General features: G+C 42.7%; 1 protein-coding gene across 5 annotated transcripts in view; it reads right to left on the bottom strand.

Annotated features, from left to right (window-relative positions):
- ADGRL3 (adhesion G protein-coupled receptor L3) overlaps nt 1-23,667 on the bottom strand; it is a 488,937-nt gene that overhangs the window by 79,131 nt on the left and 386,139 nt on the right. For all 5 annotated transcript variants that reach the window (XM_050973756.1, XM_050973751.1, XM_050973755.1 and 2 more), the window contains exons 9-10: nt 21,916-22,019; nt 12,254-12,439 (exon numbers count right to left, since the gene is read on the bottom strand). In XM_050973756.1, the coding sequence (XP_050829713.1) occupies nt 12,254-12,439; nt 21,916-22,019 (290 nt within the window). The remainder of the gene's footprint in view (nt 1-12,253; nt 12,440-21,915; nt 22,020-23,667) is intronic.

Here is a 23,667-nt window from a genome sequence, read left to right as displayed (position 1 = left end):
CTTGATAGGTTTTACCTGAGGTCCCTGGGGATTCTGATAAATGTGGGGACTTTCAGAGGGAGATAGGAAAGTTCTGACCTCGTTTCATCTCACCCCACTTCTAGCATTTAACATGCAGCCAAGGAGGGAGCCCAGATACTCTCTAGTTTCTCTCTCCCAACTGAAAGTAGAAGAAACTACCCCAAGGATTATCACCATTTCACCCAAAACCACATGAGATAAACCCATCCATAAAGAACCAAACATCTGTTACAGGATGCTGCATGACCTCCATGGAAGACCCTGTCCTTGTTTCCCAAGCTAAAGAACTACATCTCCTGTGGTTTTCTTTTCTTCCTCTGCCTGATCCTTCTTCCAAATGCAACTCAGCTGAGCTTCTTGCAAAATAAAAATGTGGGGCTTGGAGCTCAAACATACCTCACTCAACACCATGCACAGCACGGCACCAAACCAATGCTGTGATTGCTTGGACCTAAAGAGTAGACAGCACAAGCACACAGATGCGCCAGGAGAAGGACAAAAGTAACTCAAATTAGATCAAGAGAAAGCTTTCATAAAGCACAGCTCGCTTGTTTGTAGGCTAAGATCAAATGAGTGAAGAAGAGCATGGCAGAGGAGGCCAAGAGGGCAGACTTTCCATTTTTTTGTGCTGAGATACATAGCACATCTTTATGCTCTCTGTGATGTCAGGGTATCTACACATGCAAAGCCAAACCCTCTAATTACCAGCCTGTAAGAAGCAACCATCCTGGGTCACAGAATTTTAGACACAGTGGACCTTTCAAGTCCCCAGCAGTGACTGCAACTGGACATCGAGAGAAGAGCAAGACCCTGCTGAGCACAAAAGACAAATCCCATGATGGTGATGCCTTTCATTAAGTGGTTATATAGAACCACAGACTCTATGCTCAATGCAAATAAATGTTAATAAACTGCAGACGGAGGTTTTTCCCAAATAAGGGCAGGTGCTCATGGTTTCCTGGTTCTATCCTGAGGTTACAAAGAAGAATCAAAATGTAAACCTTCCTTCTTAGACACTTACAAATTGGTATTAAAAGATGCATTGTAAAAAGGAAATTAATTAGAAGCCTTACAGTAATTATGCATTACTAAAAGGCCAGTTGTTTGTATCCCATTGATTTCCTTTGTGACAGCTGCTACATTTCATTAAACTGAATGTTGCTTATTCATGGTATTCTCTTATCTTCTCTTCTCTGTCTCTTCTCGTCTCGTATCGTCTTCTATGTCTCGTGCTCTTCTCTTAGCGTCTGCTCTTCGATGCGATGCGCGTAGCGTAGAGTCTGCTGCTCTGCTCTTCTCTGCTATGTCTCTTCTATTCTCTGTCTCTTCTCTTCTGTTCCCCTTCCCTTCACCTTCCCCTTCCCCTTCCCCTTCCCCTTCCCCTTCCCCTTCCCCTTCCCCTAGACACGTCTGGTGAGAGTACCTGGCTATGTGGCACACGATTAAAATCTAGGAGGTTTGAAGTCTGTATATATCCAGTGATACCATATCTATTTAATTTTCTCTCACTGTACCAACATCCAAGACACCACTCTTAGATTAAAAAGAATTTTGCAATGTAAAATCTCTCTTTAGCTGGGACTCAACACTGAAAATCACTAGGAGATGTTAGAGGTACTCAGCTCATTGCCAAATTTGGCACCAGACTGCAATGTGCCATGGTGCTTAAGCACAGCAGCCCTAACCTTAGAAAACCAGCACTTTCCTAGAGTTAGGATCTCTTTAAACCTTTTTTGTTCATTTTGGCCTCTTGCTGAGCAGCTGATGGAAGACCAAAAATCTCAACAAACCTAAGGCTGGAGAAAATACTGCTTTATGGCAAGTGAATACCAGCAGGTCCTACAGGGAATCCTTCTGTTAATTTTCAAATAAGCTGTTTGTCCTTTCTTACAAAGGAGCATCTCCTTAAGAAGAGATTGAACACACTGTGTACTTTATTTAGCAATAAACTTACATCAAGGACTTACCTCCTACAGCAGCTTTGGGAGAAAAAGGACGGGGGCACAGGGCAATAGAGTACCACTTTTGCAATGACATCTCTAATTAAAACATCTGAATTTTCTAACTTGTAAAGCCCTGTCTCATACTGCTGACACTTCCTTGATCTCACAGGAACATCTCATGCAGCACACTTTGAAAAATTAGGATATAAGGAGCTACAGCCATGTGGCTTTTCATAGGTAGGCTAAAATCATGGCTGGTGCATGAAGCAAGCAGCACTTTGGTACCCCTGTGCCAAAGGTGTTTGCCAGCAGAGGCTCATCCAAAGAGATTTGCTCGTCCTTCCTGAGAACAGCAGTTCTCAGCCTGCAGAGTGAAATCACACAGGCACAGCCTCAGGCCATGCTTAAGGCCTGAGTTTCTGGTCCTGCCTGAGGTCTCCCCACAGAGCTCCAAAATAAATGCGTTGTCTTTATCTGAAAAATGAAAACACATAACTCACCCCCTTTTTATAACAGCTTGAGGTTTTGTGGCAAATCAGCTGAGAAAAAAAGCACAAAACTCCTTTCAGGCCCACACTTCACAGTGCAAATAAAAAACCCATCAGAGAGCAGATGCACTGAAATGTTGATATGGTACAATGATCACAATGTTATGCTCTTTTTTCCTTTTTTTCTGACTGGAAAGCAGTGGTACTTGAAAAAAGCTTACTTGTCTCCTTGCTCAAGAATAGCTGGTTTTGCTCTGTATTCGTATTAAACACTCAATGCTAAAACAAACCCTTTCCTCAAGCTATCAATATTTGCAAGCCTCCAAACTAATTGAGTTAAAGGGACAATCAATGACATTGACGACAAATTCTGCTGGCAAGTTCTGCTGGAAGTTGTTTGATTCTTGCCTCTGGCCAGAAAAAGCACCAGTACAAGAGAAACTCCCATTAACTCTGTACCTGGTACAGTAGGAGGAGAGGGCCAGCATGAAAGTATGGATGTGGGGACACAAATACTTCTGGAAAGGTTATTGCATTGAAAGGGACCAGTTGAGGAAATGACATGTCCTTTTAGAGTGGTAAATGAACAGCACCTCAATCCCACTACACAGGGGTCGTCAATCAAATGATTACACTCATCCACTGTGTGGGACTTCAGGAAAAAAAGAGATGCACATGTCATTTCTTCAAGCTTCCTAAACAAGGAAAATGTCATTTGGCTACATGATGGCTTTAAATGCTACTTCTTAGCTGAAAAGTGCCTTCAAATCTGTCTGACAAGGCTCTTCACTCTTGGATGATTTTTTCCTTGACATTTATTCTTTTAATTCAAAATCAAAATTTGTCTCTGGTCAAAGCATCAGTAAGCACAATGGAGACAATTTCTCACAGGGAAGCCCAGCCACTGTCTAATGTTTTTTTAAAAAGCAACATGGTCATCACAAAACTGTTGTAACATTCAGTGGAATGGACAAACATATTTAGACTGAAAGGAGCTCAGCCACAGTGAGTGCTTGAAAATAAATAAATCATTAGAATATCTACTCCTAATCTTTGCTTCTGCCTTCAAAACTAAGCCAGAAGCACTAGCCTACATCTGGTACCAGAGTGGTGATTGGCAACAGATGGTATCAGTTTTGGTGAACTGAGACAAAGCCATTGCAACTCATGGCAAAGGCAAGAAGATGACTTCCCATGACCATGCAGAGGAATTTCTAAAATTGCTCCACAGATTGAGAGCAAAGGCTCCCAAGAGAGAGTATGCAACCCTCTCTCTCCAACTACACAGAAAATGTTTATGCTGTGGCAACAGGAACTGTACTGACTCAGAAACAGCCTGAAATCCAGCAGTGCTGAGAACTCACTGTAGTGAGAAGAAAGGCACTGACCTTTATTAAAATTAGGCCATCTACAAAATGCTTAACTATGGAATTAATGGTCTATTACTAGGTATGCAAGGTTTGCAATCTTGGCCTTGAACTACCAATAATCTCCTAATGGGAGCGTGCAAAAAATAATAGGCAATATGAGAAACAGAACAAGGTTACAAATTACAGGTTATGGTTTTGCTTTACTTACTATAGGAGGAAGAATATTTTAAGGTCAGAAGGCATCCGTGGAACTGACATAAAAAGAATTGATTGGGAAGAAGGAAATAACATACGATCTATTTCATCTGATGAGACCTTCCCCGCAGAATAAGCTGAGAACTGCATTTATGAATCATCTGTATTTGCTGCCCTACTGTTTGGGATTTGAAACCATACAGGCAACTGCTAGAGTAATTACACTAGGGAGGTAAGCAAGGCTGTTGCAAGAAAGGAAAATGCCTCTGACAGGATATCCACAGCCTTCAAGAAAACTCCTGGGGAGTCTGTGAGGCTCATCCTTTCCTCCAGCGGTTCAGATCAAAGGGACATCTCCCGCTGCCCCCTATGGCAATTTACATTCAGACTTTTTACCAGGGACACCAGATACCAGGAATGACTCAGACTCAAGCAGAGAGTAAGCATAGAGCAACATAGGAAACACTAGATTTTTTATTTCTCAGTTTTGCCATGTGAGAACCTAACCATCGGTGTAGCTGAGTTGGAGGTGGATGAGCATGGGGTCACCTTCCTTTTTAACATTTATGCAATGAATTTTGGAGTCTGGTCACAGACCCAAGGCTGCTGCTTTGATCCTCCCCTCCCTTAACAACGGGCTCACTGCAGCAGAAACATGCAGGGTGAGGATTTCTAGTTTCACTCTTGCTGACACAAATCAAGTGCAGGTTTCTCAAGCTGTGAAGTATATTAAGTTCACAGAGTTTTAACAAAGGACTACCAAACCACTGAATCTCACTGCGAGTCACCCTTCTTTCAGATGTCCTTTTAATTATATTAAATGAAAGTTTTAGGCACTTTGATGCTGATGGGCAAACATCTCGATCTCTTGAAAAAGCAGCTAAAAGTACTCCCTGTAGCTATAGTTAATATACAACATTGTATGCTCACTGCTAGCCAATTTATTCCAGCCACTTTAACAACGATACCTCGCCTGACAGGCTGTGTAGAATAGCATCAGGAGTCAAGCAATGCACAAATCATCAGAGAACTCTCAGAGTTGTTTGACACACACTGCAGAGCTCTTTGTCATACAGCCAATTAAGTGACCAAACAAGGAACTTGAAAACCTTCATTAATTTGCCTCTTTTTTATACAAATGGAGGTTAGAGTCTTTCTTGTCAGAGGGGCAACAAGAACACAAGCAAACACGGCATAATTCAATTTGTGCTCCCTCTCAGAGCTGCAAGTTTCTTTCGTTTAGTCTTCATGGAAGCTGTGACCAATCATGCAAGCAAGAGAGAAGTAGGACAAACAGAATTAATCCACTTTAAATAGTACTGGCTAAGTCCCAGGCGCACCTTTTATCTGATGAGAACTACTAGGTTAGCAAAGAAAAAAAAAGTCTCTTCTGCTCAGGTCTAAACTTAATGCCTTGAATCCTCTGAGGAAAGCCTTTCAATTTTTGCTTAGTGCAGCAATTCAAAGAGCCCATGTTTCAAACAAGAAGTGTTCAGAAAACTTCCAGGAGAACCAGAAGGACAGCTCTGCAACCTCCTGCCACTGTCTGCTACCAGGAGCCTGCCATCCTCTCAGCACCAGCTTCATGTGCGGCTCTGACGACACCTGCACCCAGAAGCTCTTGGAATTACCAAGGGGCAGGTGGCACCTCCATCATCTTTGCCATTTGCTATCCAGACCAGTGCAAAGCTCCATAAAGGGCAAGCTGACTTACAGGGCAGCTCAGAGGATGGCAGGAACCAAGAGCAGCAAACTCCATTAGACAAGGAAGATGCTGCAAAAGCAACCCTCTGCTGCCTCCTTCCACCCTATCTGTTGTATTCACCAGCCTCTGGCTTTAAAACCACTCATACTGACTTTATAAAAGAAACCAAAGAATGGGAACCCTGTGAAGTTTTTGTCTTCCAAGATCCTCATCCCAAAAGCAGCATGCAATTTTGCATTAGATGAGGCCTCTGGTTTAGCACTGCAGGGAAATTCATTGGTCCCCCGATGCCCCAGAGCTGCAGCCCACAAATCCAAGGGAAGCAAGCAGGTGAGCTCAGACTTTGCAATCAGATGCATGAACATGATAAAGAGACTGCAAGCATGGGTGTGGTATGAGCCTTTAATAAAACCTGTGCTCCAGCTACTAAATCAGCAAAATTCTCTAATTTTTTCCCCATGTTAACGTTTTAATACAGCCTCACTTACTACGTTATGTGAGTACTTAGCCTTTTTTTTGCCTTTTACTACACCACCTCCACTCCTAGAGGACAGGAGAATTGCATCCATAGCATTTTATGTTGGGGACCTGAGAAATACTGAGCCCATGACACTTGCTGAGGGACATGAAAGAAATCTGTGACACCAAACCCAGTTTCACAATCCCCAAAAAGTCAAGTGATTCATGTTTTCTACAACTCCAGTGCTTCAGTTTAAGGACAACAACTTTTGGAAATTGAACAAACACAAATTCTGAAAAAAGGGAAGAAAATTCATACAAGCTTATATCACAGACCAACCACCAAACCAAGCTATGCTAATCAAATGCGTCACCCATTGTGACTCATTCTCCCACAGGATGACTTTTCCATCCCCTTTCCAAAACAGAGTGCAAGAACTTCAGAAAGGTGGGCAGAGGAGATGTAGATCTCTGCTCTCTAGGCCACCTTCTTTGCCAATGGAGCACCTTGCTGAGGCCACTCTGTCCCCTTTATATACACCTTGGTCAGCTCAGTCTTAGCTGACTATTAATTAGTATCACAAATTAAATCCCACTCAGCAGTTTCTTAGTTATCACCATGACTGAAAAATCTTCCAGCAACTGTCCAGTCATTGTATTAATCCATATTCATCATGCTACCTGCCGGGTTGGTTCTTGCTGGATTTTTGAGACAAAAAAAAGAGTGAAACTAAAGAAGCAGCATTTGTAACCTCTATCTCCAATCAATAAAATCCCTGAGCTTTTAACTCAACAAATACTGTGAAAGTGAAGAAATTAAATCCATGTTTGTTTTAAAGGTACCCAAAGAGATGAGGTGATAATCTGATAATGCGTTCCCAGTTTTATGTTTGAATAACTTGCAAAATTTCTCCATCCACTTTGCATCTTTATTTATAGTAATTTATTTTGGGTTTAACAGGACTTTACACACCAATTGATACTGGGGCTCTGTCCTGGCAACTTAAATTGGTTAGCCCAAAGAAAACAGTAAGACTGATTTTAGCAATTATTATCTTCTCAGGTCACCCTACTCCTTCCAAAAAAGCACCTTTCCTCAACTGCACTTTTGATATTCACAGTTCCTGGACATCTCTCGCATAAACTTCATACTGCACCTTCCTTTGTCTAGGGAGCACAGAATTGAAGGTACACTTCCAGCCCTTGAGCCAAATTCAGCCAGGGATGCTCTTCACAATAATGGGATCAGCATGAGAAGATCATGTCAGCAAAGCTGAACACTCTATTTCTCTGCCATCAATGCCACAATGTCCCAGTGACTTCCCATGTTCCACTGACTTTACAAAGCCCAGGGGGTCACCACATAGGATTTGCTGAAAAATCTCTGTTAAATTCCCTGAGGCAGCCCAGATTTCACTTCCTGGTAAAGGATGAGTAGCCTATAATAGGACTATCTGCAGTCACATGTAATTGCTATTACAGACAACATCTCCACCTCTCCCTCACTAGATTTTTTTTATGACTTTAGCCACAAAGTTTACCACATGGAAGCATACTGTATGAAAATATGTCCAGATAGATTACTTTACCTCCATAGAGTACAAAGCAGAGCTGGAAAGGTTCAATTAGGCCATCTAATTCATTCTTCAAGCCCTCTTTTACAGGACTGTCCTCTTCAATATATATACCAGATTTGTCCATACCTATATTTAACAGCTCAAGCAATGAGCTTTCATCAGTTTTTATCTACAGAAGAAGTAGATGCATGATTAATGCTTAAACATGCAAGAAACCTTTCCAAGTGAAAGGAAAGGAGTCCTTGAAATTAAGGGTAAGCTGAAGTTTTTACAGAGTATTCAGGCTTTATTCTATCAAGGCCAAGCTTTCTGCAGGGTATATTAAACTCACCAGTCACTACTGTTTGAAAAAAGGCAGAAGAGCAGGAGCATGCATCAGCTCTGTGGAGAATGCCTGTGCAGCCAGGCAAAGGACAGCTATGGACCAGGCAGCACCCAATGTCTCCAAGAGGACTGTGCAGCCCAGAGTCAAAGCAGTCTCACCATGCTTCCTGTGGTACCAGTACACAAGGTAGCCAGCTTGGGAATGAGCACTGCACTGCAAACTTTCCTAAATTCCTTCAAATGCCTGCTAGCTGCTTTCTCTGGGAGCCCAGATAAGGGATATGTAACTCCATAAGTCATCCTTATCCAATAATGTCCATGGGAGGGAACAGGTGATTTTATCTCGTGACATGTTCCAAAGGGAAGGCAGCCTACCAGCACAGAGGGGTACTGTTTAATTTCTAACAACCTAGAAATCCAGACCATCTAATCCCATTTGCTAAATGAATTTGTGCTCACAATATAAAGTCAGTTCAGACTGTAAGAAGCGGAATTTTGCAGGAAAACGCAGGTACAGACAGCCCCCTCCAGAAACACAGAATTCATTTATGCACCTTTCACATATGTATATAAATAATGATCAACCACCCATAAGAACAATATCAACATTCACAAGCACAAGACAGAGATTAGAAGGTAAAACATTCACATCTCTTAGAGCAGCATTAACTGACCTACAGTATACAAACAGGTTCATATAAAAAAACACTGGAGCAAATGCTATAAGGCAAGGTGACAGGATTAATAAGATAACCTGAGGTCCCACTCCTGCAAAGCCCACAGGTGTGATCTCTCCAGAATGCTGGGGCTGGACTTTGTTCACATCAAACACAATGTAAGACTATGAAAGTCAGGCCAGATCTGGGTGAACTTTATGGGATGTTATGTTCATCACCCCAGGCATTCTTTGCAGCACTCTCCTCCTTCCAACATCTCTCTGTGAGACACTCTGCATTTCATTACAATCCTACCTCCTCCCTCCTGCTTAGTGCTGCCACTTTGAATTGCTCTTAATTTAGAAGTATAAAAGAGGAAGAAGGAAAACTAAGGAAATGCAGGTGGCAGTAGCAGGAATGACAGGCTGTAAGCAAAATCCAGTTGGTCTGGAGACACCTCTGTGAGCAGCAGTTTTGCTTGCTTTACTTGCACATCTCCATACTGTCCTGCTCATTCAGATGGCCAGATGAAACTTGTCAGATCTCTCTTTTAGTTTTTTTTTTTTCACTTTCTGATTCAGAGATTTTGTCCCAAATTTTTGTCAAGTCTGAGGAAAATGGGGCAGGTCGGTGAGGAAAATAATGACATTATTATCCTGTAACCTTAACCTTAGAACTTGCTGCCAAAAAGGTGGTAATAATCAGATTATTTACAGAGACAAGACCCACTTCACAGTCATTCAAACAACTAGACAGTGTATTAAAAACACAAGAAATACCTGGACATAGGCCCTGCAAGAGCGCTCCCTTTTCTGAAGCTGAGTCCATAAAGAGAGCAGATTAAAGACGGAATAGAAAAAACAAGTTAGTGACAGAACAAGGGAAAAAAAAAAAGAAGAAAATGCCTGTGAAAAACCCCTCATTTCTCTCTTAAACAGCTCCTGAAAAACCAATCAAACTAAAGGAGTGAGCATGAGTTAGTCAGCAGTGGAAAACTGGAAGGACTGGCTCCAGAAATGTGGGTTAGTCCTTTTTCAGTGAAGTGAAGCACAGACTGGCAACTTTGCAAGAGCAGCTGTTAGATGGTAGAAGACTCTGAAGTCTAGTAGAGATATTCAAGACATGATGTTTTCCTTAGAGCTTGGAGATCACATGTGGCATTTCCATGTCAAAAAAGGTTGAAAGGATTGAGGCTGGTGATTATTTGCATGAGAGGAGTGTGGGCTCTGCAGTCAGACAGTGCTGATACCACAGTGAAATATAACCAAGTTTCAGACGAGCAGGACCAACCCCAGGGAGCAAGACTTGTACAGGACTGCATCCTGATACAGCCTGGACCTGTATAGACCCATCCTGACAGACCTGGGGCTTGGCAGGCAGTCTGCAGCAGTGAGCTGAATTGGTGACATCTGCATCACTGCAATGAGAGCTCAGGAAACCAGGCTGCTCAGAGCCACTGGCTTGGCTGGGTGTGTTTTTGCTGATGTGCCTGGCTGGAAATTGCACATCAACAGAGATTCAGGACAACTTGTGCTCTCAACACACAGCAGTGCCATCCCATTAGCGCAGCTGAGAGCCAAATTTGTCCTCGAGAGTTTTGAGGCTCTGACATAAACAAAATACACCCAGGTATCATGCAATGCCTAATTTCAATTTCTAATTCATCAATTTGGAACAGTAGAAATCTTCCTCTGGGTAAATCTGGCCAGTACACAAAGACTTTACAGAAACAAATGGAGATCAAAGAAAGCCTTGCTGAAAATTACAGAGCTATCCACTCGGGGATCTTCCCAGTCTGAAATGGAACAATTATCACCTTAATTAAGCCTGATCCAGTGGAAAGCATAAAGCTTTTAGTGACAGAAAAGTGGTTCCTGAAAGATGACGGCTTTTAAAAATTCTGATTATGCCAGTTTATTTCAATTCATTGTACATTAGCTTGTAAAAAAACCCACCAGTACTAAACAGCACAGGTGATTACTTTCGGATCCCCAGCACATTTCCTTTAATGATTAGAAGGACAGTTAATAGCTAGCGCTTACTTTATTTCTTCTTTCTGACTAAACAGCACTAAACAAAATTCTTTGCAAATTACTTTTTTCCTATTTTTTTTTAAATACTCTTGATCAGTGAAGGGGAAAATGGAGCAGTAACTCTGCTGCCTTTTGTTTGCCCAATACTACTTCCAAGTTGAATTCATGCATTCTTAAATGAACACAGAGCAGTTGCTCTTCTAAAGAATTAAGTGGGGAATGAGAGCAAGTAAATTACTGAGCCTGTCATTTGGATCACTGAGTCGCATCGCTGTTTTGCAGGACTTCACGTGGTCCAGAATTTTAATGGGGAATGCAATTGATTTGTATGTGTTACTTGTGCAAAGCTGATGGCAGGGGGAAGAAACCTGCAGTGGGACCCCAGAAGTGACAGCTGAGCCGAGGAGCTCTGCCTTGCCCAGTCTTCCCCTACCCTCAGTAACTCATTCCTGCCCCCATGATACAACCCCACTTCATGTAACTGAAACAAATATCATAAGGTGAGATAAAAACAAAGATGAAAAGTATGTGCTTGCAAAGCTGAACTGACAAAATGTTGGGTGTGGCTGGGATGCACCCAGAAGAACAAGCAGACTACAACCATGAAACCCGTTAGTGACATTAATTGCTGGCATTGCCTAATATCGTCAGACATCACCATCATTTCAACAAAGAACCATGGTATGATTACAACAAATAATGTTATGCTGATGTAACAGTTAATACAATTATCACCTATGTTGTTATAAAATGGCTAGAGGCAGCACTAATTAAAAGCATCAGGATAACCCAATTCACAGCACATGCAAAGCACATGAGATGCAGAAGTTCAGCTCCCATGCGACTGAAACCTCAAACAACCCCGAAGCCCTTTGTATTTAAACAGCATCAGCCTATTACAAGAAAAAAGACCATGTTACATCTCTGAAAAGCACTTTTCTTCATAAAGCACCTAAAAAATTTCAGGTTTAGCTGGGATCACTTTTTCCTCATGTAATCTCGGGACCAAGTTCTGTTCATGCTTACACGAATGCCAGAACTGTCAGAGTCTGATATGCAGCTGAGAACAAAATTCTGTGTCTTTTTTTAACTGGGTGGCCAATATAACCATGTGCTCATAGACACCAGGGTCCAGCTGCTCACTGTCCTGACAACCAGGCCCACACAATTCACCGTGATAATCCTATGTAAGTCCTATCCCACGTGTTTACATGAGATTCAGTGATGAAGAGGGCCTTTCACTAAGGAAACGTTCAGCTTTAAATGTGCTCTTACAGAGCCCACAGCTCATGTTTTCTCCCACAACTGGAAACTCCTGGCACTTTTAGTGCTATGTAGCAATTCCACTTACTTCTGGAGATGACAAAAGGGCTAATAACTCTTCTTAAACCGCAGGCACAGAAACCACACTGCTGCAATGCAGTTAAGGCGCTCCTGGGGCTAAGTGACAGGCTATTACTAAAAAGGCCCCGTAGCTCTCACCTTGTTTAGGCTGCGCGCGGCGCTGTCCTTCCCGCCGGGAGTCAGGTTCCGGAGCTGCACGTCCAGCAGGTTGACGAGCTGCACCATGGCAGACACGGAGTAGGCGATGTCCCCGGCGTACAGGTGGCTCCTGGTGTGCTCCGCCAGCTCCCGCGCAATGTTGGCAGCCATCTCCCCCGACCTCATCTGCGGGGCACAAAGCAGAGGGAAAGGTTGTTCCTGTGATTTATTAAAAATATGGATATTGATCTAGTACTGATATCCAACAGTGGTGGACAAAAACTCTCTAACAGTTTAAAGTTAAAAAGTGTATGTTTATTGCAACACAGGGCAGTGAGTGGGATAGCTCCCAAATACACACTGCAATTTACAGGTGATTACAGAGTCCTTTTATCTACACAAGTATTGAATACCCAAATTAATATTCACAACTTTGGTACATCCCATTCCCCACTTCAAATGTAAGCATGCGTAGTTTGTTCCTTGAAATGGGTCGGTGGTCACAATAAATGAATTCTTCCTCGTTCTGACCTTTCTACCTTTTCAATGCAAATATGACAAACGAACCCTTGGTAGAACTTCCATTCCCTGTTTTCAATTGGTTTCAGAACAGAGGATGCCTACAATAGTCTTATGCTCCTAAAAGCTATTTATCACTTTCTATATTCTTTATTATAAACCCAGCTAACCAAATATTGTGTTGACAAGCAGTCAATTATTAGTTAACTACTAACTCTTAACTTCATCAAGGCCTACCCATTTATTTTAATTAACTCCAATAAAGCTTATCTCTAACTAAAATCTTAGCTCTTCTAAAATCTCTAAATTCCTTACAGTTTATGTCTCACTGGGCTGCCAGTGACATGTCACTCCAGTGCCTTCCAACCCCACACCATTACCCAGCTCAACTCCCCTCAAGAAGAAGGAGGAGAAGGAAGAAGGAAGAGAAGCATTTCCCAGGAAGTCAACTACAACAAGGGTCTTTGTGGTTTGATCATGAATAGTTTTTTGAGTACAGTTTTTCCAGTCAGCTACAGTGGCTTCAACAATTTCTTCTCACTGGGCACTGTTTTACATGGGTTTTCCATGCTAAGGAAGGCTTTAATTAGCTTGTCCTATTGGCTTACTGTGCCACTTGAAAAAAAAACAACAATGTAAGTAGTCTCTCCTATCAAAAAAAAGCAGTTTGTGATTCCAGAATTTTGTGCAATGGCAAAGAGATGATTTTTGTTACAGCTTCTGCACAGAAGAGTTCTTTGTAAAAGGATTAAAAATAGATGATGTAACCCAGAGAAACCAGAGGGAAAAGCTTACTTTTCCATCTTATTGATTTAATAACCAGGAGCTAATTTATCACTTGTCATCACTTGCCACACTAGCCACTGATAATGAGGCTGGTGACTCTCAGCACATGGAAAAGCATTCTAACTCTAGAGCACAAGGCTCAAGCAGAGGTCCACTAGAAGGGAAAAGCCAGCAGGCTGGTTGCCTGAATTGTCTACTGAACTATTGTATCATCTAGTTGAGCCACAAAACTCACAAAAAAACCTGCAGGGAAATTCACTGTGCAATTATTTGAGAAACTCTCACTTTTTCTCTGCTTTTCCTCCTTTTTCACTCTTTTGCTCTCCCTGTCTGGTACCCCTTTCCTCTTCTGTGCCACAGGGAAGGGCAGCTGGCCCCATCTCCTTTTTATGAGCAGCCCACTACATAAACACCACTGCAGGTTGCTGGTCTTTTATTCATTATCTACCAGTCTGTGATCTGGAATGCAAATCCATGTGGAATATGCCTGGGACGAGGAGAAATTATACAGGATGACACAGAAATGAAGTTCCCACTTCTCTGTCAAACTCAATGGCAAACTCTGCTGTGCTTTTCATATGAATTTTCAATTGTCTTATCTACCAACAGCTAGAAATCAGATATTTCTCTTGTTCCCTTACTTTCTGGTGCTTATTATAAAAGCAAGATTCTAGGGAAAGATTATAGGCTAAGCTTCTACCTCTCTGTAAATCAATTAGCTGAGTTATAAATGAATAACTTACTTCCATCAATTTGACAGCAAAAGCCAATCTGATTTAATGAAAAAACTCAAGATGTTCATATGCTCATCTTCAGGGAATTAACGCATATGATGATACAGAGAAGATAAATAAAGGAGATAATGTGTTGCTCTTCCCATTAGAGCAATGATAAAATATATTCAAAAACTGAATTATTTCTTTCTTGTTACACTGAAGACTAATGCCATAGAAACCAGATCCTATTCTTACAGCTTCCTGCTCTCCTAAGCAGCTCAAGGAAGCCACACATCAGCAGAGAGGCTGAATTTTGACCTCTTCTGTTGGCTCTCAGAACTTCAAAGAATGACTGCATCAAATCCCTTTAAATAAGAAATCAATTTCAACATTTTTCTGCAGTTCACTGCTGAAGCTTAGCATGTATCATGACACTGTTTATGTAAGCTCTGCAGAAAACCGTGGGAATTCAAGATATTTTTTACAGATACACCACAGTAAACCAAAAACCTCACTACCCAATATTTGATGTTCACATCTTCCCTTGGACTACACACCTATGCAAACTGGCACACTCAGAGAAAATGCAGCTCAGCTGCTACAAAGGCAAACACAAGAGTTTTCTTTCCCTGCAGGCTGCCACTGTTCTTATCTGTCTGCAAAAGCGATAAAAGCTGGTCACTAATTATCTCTTTTCCTTTTCTCTTGGACTCACCCTAAAAACTGTAAATTTGAGGAATTACACTGCGGCCAAATAAACAACACAAAAAATAGGCAGCAATGGAAGGAACGCCCGAGAAAAAGGCAGACTAAAGCTCAGAGTCTGTGAACTCCTGGGACATAGAAGTATTTACCCTAAGTTATCTTACAGACCCAGGTTTCCTGAAAACACATATTGGCCATTCTTCTGGGAAAACGTTTTTGGCTGGCAGGTAATGAAACTACATTCTAGTGCTGACAATTCTGCACCTACACACAGAGTCACACAGAAAGTGCAGCTACAAGTCACTACAGCAGTGCTGAGACACTCTTTCCACTCTGGCATGAAAGGGATGTCTAGAGTGATGGCTGTGTGACACATTAATGCTGATTTCACCAATTCTTTTGAGCTTTTTCCACTGAAATTGAAGTGTCTCCTATGCAGTGCTGTCAAACCCAACTTCTCTTATGAGTCCCAAATGGACTGAATAGTCCAGATAAGTATGTGGTCTCTTATAACAACTGAAGGACTGAATCTTTTTTATTTTTCTTTTTTCCTTTCCTTTTTTTTTTTTTTTTGCTTAATTCTACATAATGCTCAGCAAAGCTTACTGCTACCCAAGAGGATGCATCACTAACTTACTTCCTTTCTATAAATTACTTTTCCACATCTTTCTCTTCATTAGTGCTGCATGAAAGATTAGCTACTTATATTACTTCTTCCAAAACATGTAATACTCTCTAACCCTATGTCATGTAACCCATGACATAGTTACATATGAATACAGGAAAACCCCTGGAGGTTCTCCATGGGAGATACTAAGAGGCAAGTAAGAAGTAGGGAGAAAATCTGACCTTTCTACTGTGAGGCTCGAGAATAAAGGGAATTAAAAATAATACATCTCTCCCTGATATGAGACCACTTTTTAACATTTTCTACCCTGATTAGGAAAAAAATTAAACTTAAAATCTAAATAGGATTCTGGGATAAAAGAAAACATTCTGTTCAAACCAAATTTGAAACCAAATTTTTGGTTTCTGTGGGTTTTTTGCCTATTTTTTCTTACCTTTTACAAACAGATTAAAACCAATCTTGGAATGCTAATTTAAAGGAGTGAAAACATGCTTTTTGCCAATAATGCCAACATACAAAACACACTTTTATAGGTCTGCCAAAAAAATTGTTCCCCCCTTCCATTTGGGAGGACAGGATTCAGGCCAGATTTACAAATGATCATTGGCACACCTGAAATCCCTCTGTGTAACACTCTGCTGACATTTTCCAAGTTTGTGCCACTATCTTGCACTTTTTTATGCGTGAAAGGCCTGTGAAATAATAGGTTTTGGAGAGGACATATTCTCCTGCCTGTTTCATATATGCCAACAAACAGAAGTGGGGAGTTTTGTCTAAAAAGACAGACTCTCTTGCAGCAGTGCTTGCTGTTTCAGCCCTCCCTTTCTCAGAAGAAACCCAACTGCAGAACAGGACAGTAAAATAAAAATGAGAAAAAATGCAAAAGATAAGTATTTAGGGAGGAAAATTCAGAAGAAATAAGAAATATGCTGAGAAGTGAGCAAAGGAACTAAAACACCAGTAGTCATAAAGGCAAAAGTATTTTCCTGCAGCCTTCTGAAGAGGTGAGCTGATATAAATAATAAAAAGATGGCATGAAAGACAGAACTAGGATTTTAAAAAACAGAAATGTACAGATGGACTGGTCAGCTGGAAAGACCACGAAGTTGATGCTGTTTTCTGGAGGAACAAACATCTGACAGGTTTCACCAGGCACCATTAGCTCCCAGTAGTCAGGTAGCAAGCCTGTAAGAGGGGCTGTGGGTAACTTCTGACACTGCAAAGCTTTCATGGCATTTTTCTTTCCCTGGCAGGAATTTCAATATACGCGTTTGCATTCACAGAAAAGAGGCAGAGCATGTCTACCATCTTTTCCTTTTTTATTTCTGAATCACAGAATCATTTAGGTTGGAAAAAAACCTCTAAAATTACCAATTCCAACCTATGAACAAACACCAACATGTCAGCTAGACCATGGCACTGAGTACCACATCCAGCCTTTCCTGAAACAACTCCAGACACAGTGACTCCACCACCTCCCTGGGCAGCCCAGTCCAACACCCTTTCTATGAAGAAATGCCTCCTGATGCAAACACCTAAACCTCCCCTGGTACAGGTTGCATCCTCTTTTCCTTTTGCCAGCTGTCTGGGAGAAGAGACAGTGCTCTCCATGGAGTACAGGAGACCTAAAGAACACCGAAAAAGTGGTTATGAAACTATGGCATTCAACCAACTTAAACTGCATATAATGACCCTTTAATAAGCCACCCTCTGTGGTATCTGCTCCATCCAGTTCATGGTGGTGCTCTGAAAACAGACTGCCAAAAGCAACTTGGATGGAGGATTTCATTGTGCTGCCATCAGGACTGCAATAGCACCCTCAGACCTGGACACGACAGTGTGGGAATGTCCTCCACAAAACCTCACTCCCCCTTTAACACACACCCAAGCAGATCTACGAGACCTCAGGAAGGCGCTACAAATCCTGAGGTTCACCTGCTCTTTGGGAGTACATGATCCAGGCCACTCAGGAGGGCATGGGAGGCACATAGTTTAGATTTACAGACTGAGGCTTTCTGTGCATTCGTGAAGGGCACAAATTCTTCTGTCCTGCTACAAAAGAGGCCTCCTCTTTCCCAGAGGTTTGAAGCTGAGCATAGCAGTGCCTGTCCTCCCAGGCAGCACCCACAGCTGAAAGCTGCAGCAAGGAAGAGATGTCTTCAGGCAAGTCACAGGCTGCACTAAGGATGGCACTGATGAAAGCAAGAGGCAAAACAAACAGGCTGAGACTGAACGTGTGACCTCATGATCAGGATGATGCAATGTATCCAAAGCTGACCTTTTTGCTTCCTGTTGCTGTCTGACTCTAGAAATAAGCTGGGTAGCAGTGCATAATTCAATTGCACTGGCAAGTTCATTCCCCCACTCCGTTACGAGGGCATGGTAGGCACCAACAATAAAGTTAAAGTAAATGTCAGGAGGCCAATGAATTGCTGAGGAGAACATTTGTTCTGATCTTCCATCAAGCACAATAACTGTAATGGAAGCTAGGAAACGGCTGTAAAACCTAATACCATGATGCAAGCAAGCAAACACCCAATCTACAGTCTGAGCACAGCAGGAGAAAGAGAAGAAGTAAGTAATCATTCTTACTTCACTACACAGATATTAAAGCAAGCACAGCATTTCCCCACCATCCTTTCTGGCTTGGCTGAAATCCCTCCAGGGGACCCATCACCGTTCTTCCTGAGCAGTTTGGATCCTGCAGATGTCAGATTTTTGGGAGGCAAAGCAGATTAGGAATCAAGACACGCTGAGCAGGTATGAACCCTGGCTGACAAAGAAGTACTTTTACCCATTTTGTCAGCTGTGCTGCAGCTGCAGTGGGCTGAGTGACCAGCAGAGCTGGGGATGCAGGAGAGCTGAGCTGCAGGATGTATCCAGCCCTGTCCTCACAGCACAGCTGGCTTACTGCTCCCTCTAGCTGTCCCCACAGCAGAAGGAAGAGAAGCTGGCTTGACTTACAGGCAGAAGGCTCCTTTTTCATCTTCAGAGAAGTGCTGGAGCAAATTTGCAAGCTTTGGGAAGCATCCCATTCACAGCAGGGATGTTAGAAACCAGTGCTTGATTTATGGGTGAATCAGTCCCCATCTTTAAGTGCAGGGATGATTTTCAAGCCTCTTGCTTGGGCAGGGAAACCAAATGGCCATTGGTTATTTCATATGTAATTTAAAACTGGATTTAAGGATCCTACTGAAAGGCAGGACATAACCATGTGCCAAAAGATGAGATGATGGGTAATAAGTGACTGGCTGAACAGAGAGCTTTGGCTAGAGTAAGAAAAAATAACAAAATAAGGAGAGCTTATGGCCTCTGGAGAAAGGACAAATAACAAAGGAGGACTACAAGCACGTTGTGAGGTTATACAGGAAAAAAATGAGCAGGGCTAAAGCTCAGCTAGAACTTTGCCTGTCTGCTGCCATAAAAGACAATAAAAAAATGGATATGAGGGAAATACAGTGACAAAGAATGAGGAAATGGCTGAGGTAGTAGTCAATGCCTCCTTTGGCTCAGTCTTTAACAGCAAGACCAGGGTACCCAGGTTGTCCTCAGGGTACCCAACACCCAAAGCTGGAAGACAGGCATGGGGAGCAGAAGAAAACGCCCACAAACCAGTGAAAAAATGGTCAGTGACCTGATAAACCATTTACCCATCCACAGGTCTATGGGGCTCGATGAGACCTACCCAAGGATACTGAGGGAGCTGGCAGAAGAGCTTACTGAGCCACTTTTCATCATTTATCAGCTAACTGGGGGTGTCCTAGTGGACTGAAAGTTGAAAAAGTGATGCAATATCATGGAGCAGATCATGCTGAGTGCCCTCACGTGGCACGTGCAGGATCTGGACAGGCTGGATGGCTGGGCCAGGGCCAGTGGGATGAGGTTCAATAAGGCCAAGTGCAGGTCCTGCCCTGGGGTCACAACAACCCCATGTAGCCCTACAGGCTGGGGAAGGGCAACTGGAAACTGCCCAGCAGAAAACAAGAGCCAGTGTGTGCCCAGGTGGCCAAGAAGGCCAATGGCATCCTGGCCTGTTTCAGAAACTGGGTGGCCAGCAGGGCCAGGACAGGGATTGTCCCCTGTACTGAGCACTGGTGAGGCCACGCCTCGAGTGCTGTGTCCAGTTCTGTGCCCCTCACTACAAGAAGGACATTAACATGCTGGAGAGTGTCCAGAGAAGGGCAAGAGAGCTGGGGAAAGGTGTGGAGCACAAGGCTTAGGAGGAGCTGCTCAGGCAGCTGAGGGTGTTTAGCCTGGAGGAAGGGAGGCTCAGGGGGACCTTATCCCTCCTAACAAGCCCTTGAAAGGAGGTTGTAGCAAGGTGGGTGTCAGTCTCTTCTCTTAGTAAGAAATGATAGGACAAGAAGAAATCACCTGAGGCTGCACCATGGAAGGTTTATATCGGATATTAGGAGAAGTTTCTTCACAGAGAGTGGTCAAACATTGGAACAGACTGCCCACAGAAGTGATTGAGTCACTGTTCCTGAAGGGATTTAAAAGATGTGTAGACATGGATTAGTGGTGGATGTGGCAGTGCTGGCTGAATGGTTGGACCCAATGACCTTAGAGGTCTTTTCCAATATAAATGTTTCAATGATTGCAACCCCAAGACAAACCCCTAGGCAAGCCTTGAAAGGCTTTCCCCTAAAAAGACTCTCCTGAAAAGTCTTGATGTTTTGTAACAGCTGTCATTGAGGCTGGGCCACATATCTCAAGATCCCAGTGAACTCCCACTCAGTCAAAAAACTTAGATCCAGGGTCATCTCATAGATTCCCCAAGTCCTTTCTACCGACTGGAAGAAGGTATTTAATGCTGAACATAACTAAATTCCTTTGGGGAAAAAAAAAAAAAAAAATCTAGTCCCATTTGTAACCTGCTGGGCATTTCTCAAAACTTGCCTTGTTCAATTTTAGCCTGCTTTGAAAGCACGTAACAAATTAAATGGGGCCCATTTGTTACGCAAATGATAGCTAGGGTTTCAAATAAAATAAGCCTAACCTTGATGGAGATTTCATCAGTGCAGGCTATTATTTCCCTCTGCTAATGGCTAACGGCCTAGTCATCTTCACCAAGCAGCAAGAGGTCTCCCAGCTGCCTGGGTGAATTATGGCTGGAGTAAGTAATATTAACCCCTCCAGGGTAAGTATGTAGGTCATAAAACAAGAGCTGCACACAGCTGCTAATGCCAGCAAGGGCAGCCTGTGCTCATCAGCTCGCTGGGTGTATGGCAGGAGAGGGACAGAAGGACCACGAGCTTTGTAGTGGCTGTGCCATATCACAGCAGCCCCACATTAATTGACGTTTTCCTTTGAGGAGGGATGGGTGCAAGCACAGATGAAGCAAGACAGGGATGACCAGTGCTAGCAATTCACAGATTATTAGGTCTCAGTTTAGATGGGGGACAGAGAAGAGAATGTCCAAGAGCCTTGTCTGTGGGGTGACCCCATCCCACTGACCAGTGGCTCTCTGGGAGTTGTGTGTCACTATTGTGCAGCAGCACAGCTCACTTGCAACGCCAGGACTTGCTCACTCTGGCTAAAGAAGTGAATAAATCCCCACAAATTGCTATAATAAAGATTCAGCCCACAGACTCCATGGCATAAACACACATCTGGTCTCTGTTTGTAATGAAATCAGCTGAAAGCACCATTGTGCATTAATAACAAAAATGCTCAACATATTGCTACCAAATAAGCTCTGCTTGTCTTGAACTTTTATTGTCACATGTTAATGCACTTTTAACACTGATAAATGATGAAGTGCTAGAAAACATTCATCAAGGGACTTAAGAGTCAAAAGATAAGCATTACTGCAGCATTGTTTTCTATTCCACCAGTTCTTTTATAGTTTGGGCAGAAGTTAAAAACAGAAAGTCAGAGACACAAACCAAACATTTCACATTGAGCCTGCCTTTCTTTGGTAAAGATTTCTTAACTATGGGGTTTATCCTGTGCTTGCGTGACATGAAAATATCCTTGAGGATGCATGAAAGGGCGTTTCCTTTTTCAACTCAGTACTTTCCATATGTCCACCCACCTCCTCCTCCCTCTTCTTGCCACGAACAAGAAATGTCATTCACTCTAGTTTAATCCCACTCTTCAGTCCCTCTCCTTTGCCTTCCCTTACCCTCTCTGCCTTAATTTCCATGAGACACTTGCTTTCTCCTTGAAATTCTTGGCTACTAATTCATGGTTCATGCTTTATGCATGACTGTTGATCCTTTTGGGTTCCTCATGTGAGAAAAGCAGGGAGCTGAGCAAGTTCACTGTGCAGACTCAGAGTGGTCAACACATGGGAAGGGTTTTACCTTTTGAGTGATGTGGTTGATCCAGGGTGAAGAGCAGTTGCTAAGATCAGGTCCTTGGGGTTCCCAGATACCGTCAGGTGAGAGACACCGGAAAGTTGCAACACCTGTAATAGGAAAGTTGCTGTGCTCAGTGTGACTGGTTGCATTTTGCCCCTGGCACCCCGTGTCAAAGGCTTTTGGGAGCTTATTAGTGCTCAGGTCTTGAGTAGCAGACTTCTGAGTCATCTCAGTGTCCTAGTCTCCCATCATCTTGGTCCTTTAAGGGCCCTAAGATATCAAAAACCCATGATGGTGCACAGGAATTTAATTTCCAATTTGGCAAACAGCAATTACAGACAGAGGACTTACAGGAAAGCTGCCAGATACTAAGAAATCAGAAGTAGATCTCAAATACCGAGCCAACACCTTGAGTAGTCTGCCCCACCACTGGTGATTTGGGATCAGACCCTGTGCCTCATCTTCCTTGCTGTTTTATGAAGATTTTATGGCTCTGAATCATCATTATGACATTTGGGTGGAAACAAAAGTTTGAATGCTACAGACATCAAGATATATTGCTGGGGTTTACTGTCAGCCCCCAGCTGTCAAGAGGGACTTCAGAGGAGAGTTTTGTTTGGGAAGTTCTGCCCAATCCCTGCTGAAAAAGACAGCAAAATACCTCAGACCCTTTCAGACAAACAGAAGTGCATCACTGATAATGTATCACAGCTTTTAACAAGTTGCGTGAATCACTGAAATTGGAGATGGGAAAGGCTTATTGGCCATCTCCTACCCATAGGAGATGGCCAATTTTATCCTTTCCTTAGTTATTTTCATCCTGTCCTTAGCTTTTGTGCTTAGGAAAGGACTCCCTGCATCCAGCCTTCATTTTCTGTCTTCTTTTCCTTTTTACAGCTTTGGTTCAGAATATCCTTTCCCCTCTCTGGGAATCACATCATACTTTTGGCATTAATTTTACCAAGCAGGGCTGGGAAAAACAGCAAAAATGTTCTTTACCTATTCTCACCCCTGATGCCTTTCCATGCTCCTCATACTTTAACATTTATTTTATCACTCTGTCCACACCAAATTCCAGACTGAGTCAGTACTCATGTACACAGGTGTGAATGGCTCTCCAGGAGGGGAGAATTGACACAGAGTTTCTCCTCTGCAAGTCAGATCCCTTCAGCCCTCATTTTCAGGCAATTTCCTCCACTTTTAAGATTTCTTCTTTGAAAGAGAACTTTTGGGGCTGGACACCAAGACTAGCATGAAAAATAACTAGTTTTAAAAACCTGCAATTTGTTAAAACACAGCAAACTGAACCATATGCCAAAACCCATTCTTAACGCGATTATGTTTCAAATTGAACAGAAAATTTCCAAAAGCAACATTTTTCAAGAAAACAATTGTGGGAAGAGCAGAAGAAAAGGAGCAAAATCCAATAAGCAATAAACCATTTTGAAAGACTTGGCTTTGTTTCCCCCCCCCCCCCACTTTCCCAGCTGATCATACTGGATATGCTGGCTCCAGTTTGAAGAAATCACTCACACTGGTTCAGGAGCTTCAAAGTACAGGTTTTGTTGATTTCCTCCCCTGTCCCCTCTCTTAGCAAAACAAGCTAAGAGTTATCCACCAACACATCAGCCAGTGAGCCCAGGAGCTACCAAATACAGGCAAAACCAGGTAAGGTGCATTGTACAACTTCTAGGAGCAGAGGCTCTTCCAGCACATTCCCAAAAGGTTTTTCGTACTGGCTGCACACTGACAAGG

The sequence above is a fragment of the Serinus canaria genome, chromosome 4 (assembly GCF_022539315.1).
Source record: "Serinus canaria isolate serCan28SL12 chromosome 4, serCan2020, whole genome shotgun sequence".
NCBI lineage: Eukaryota > Metazoa > Chordata > Aves > Passeriformes > Fringillidae > Serinus > Serinus canaria.
The sequence above is the reverse complement of the archived record's forward strand: the minus strand, read 5'-3'. Positions and strand labels throughout refer to the sequence as shown.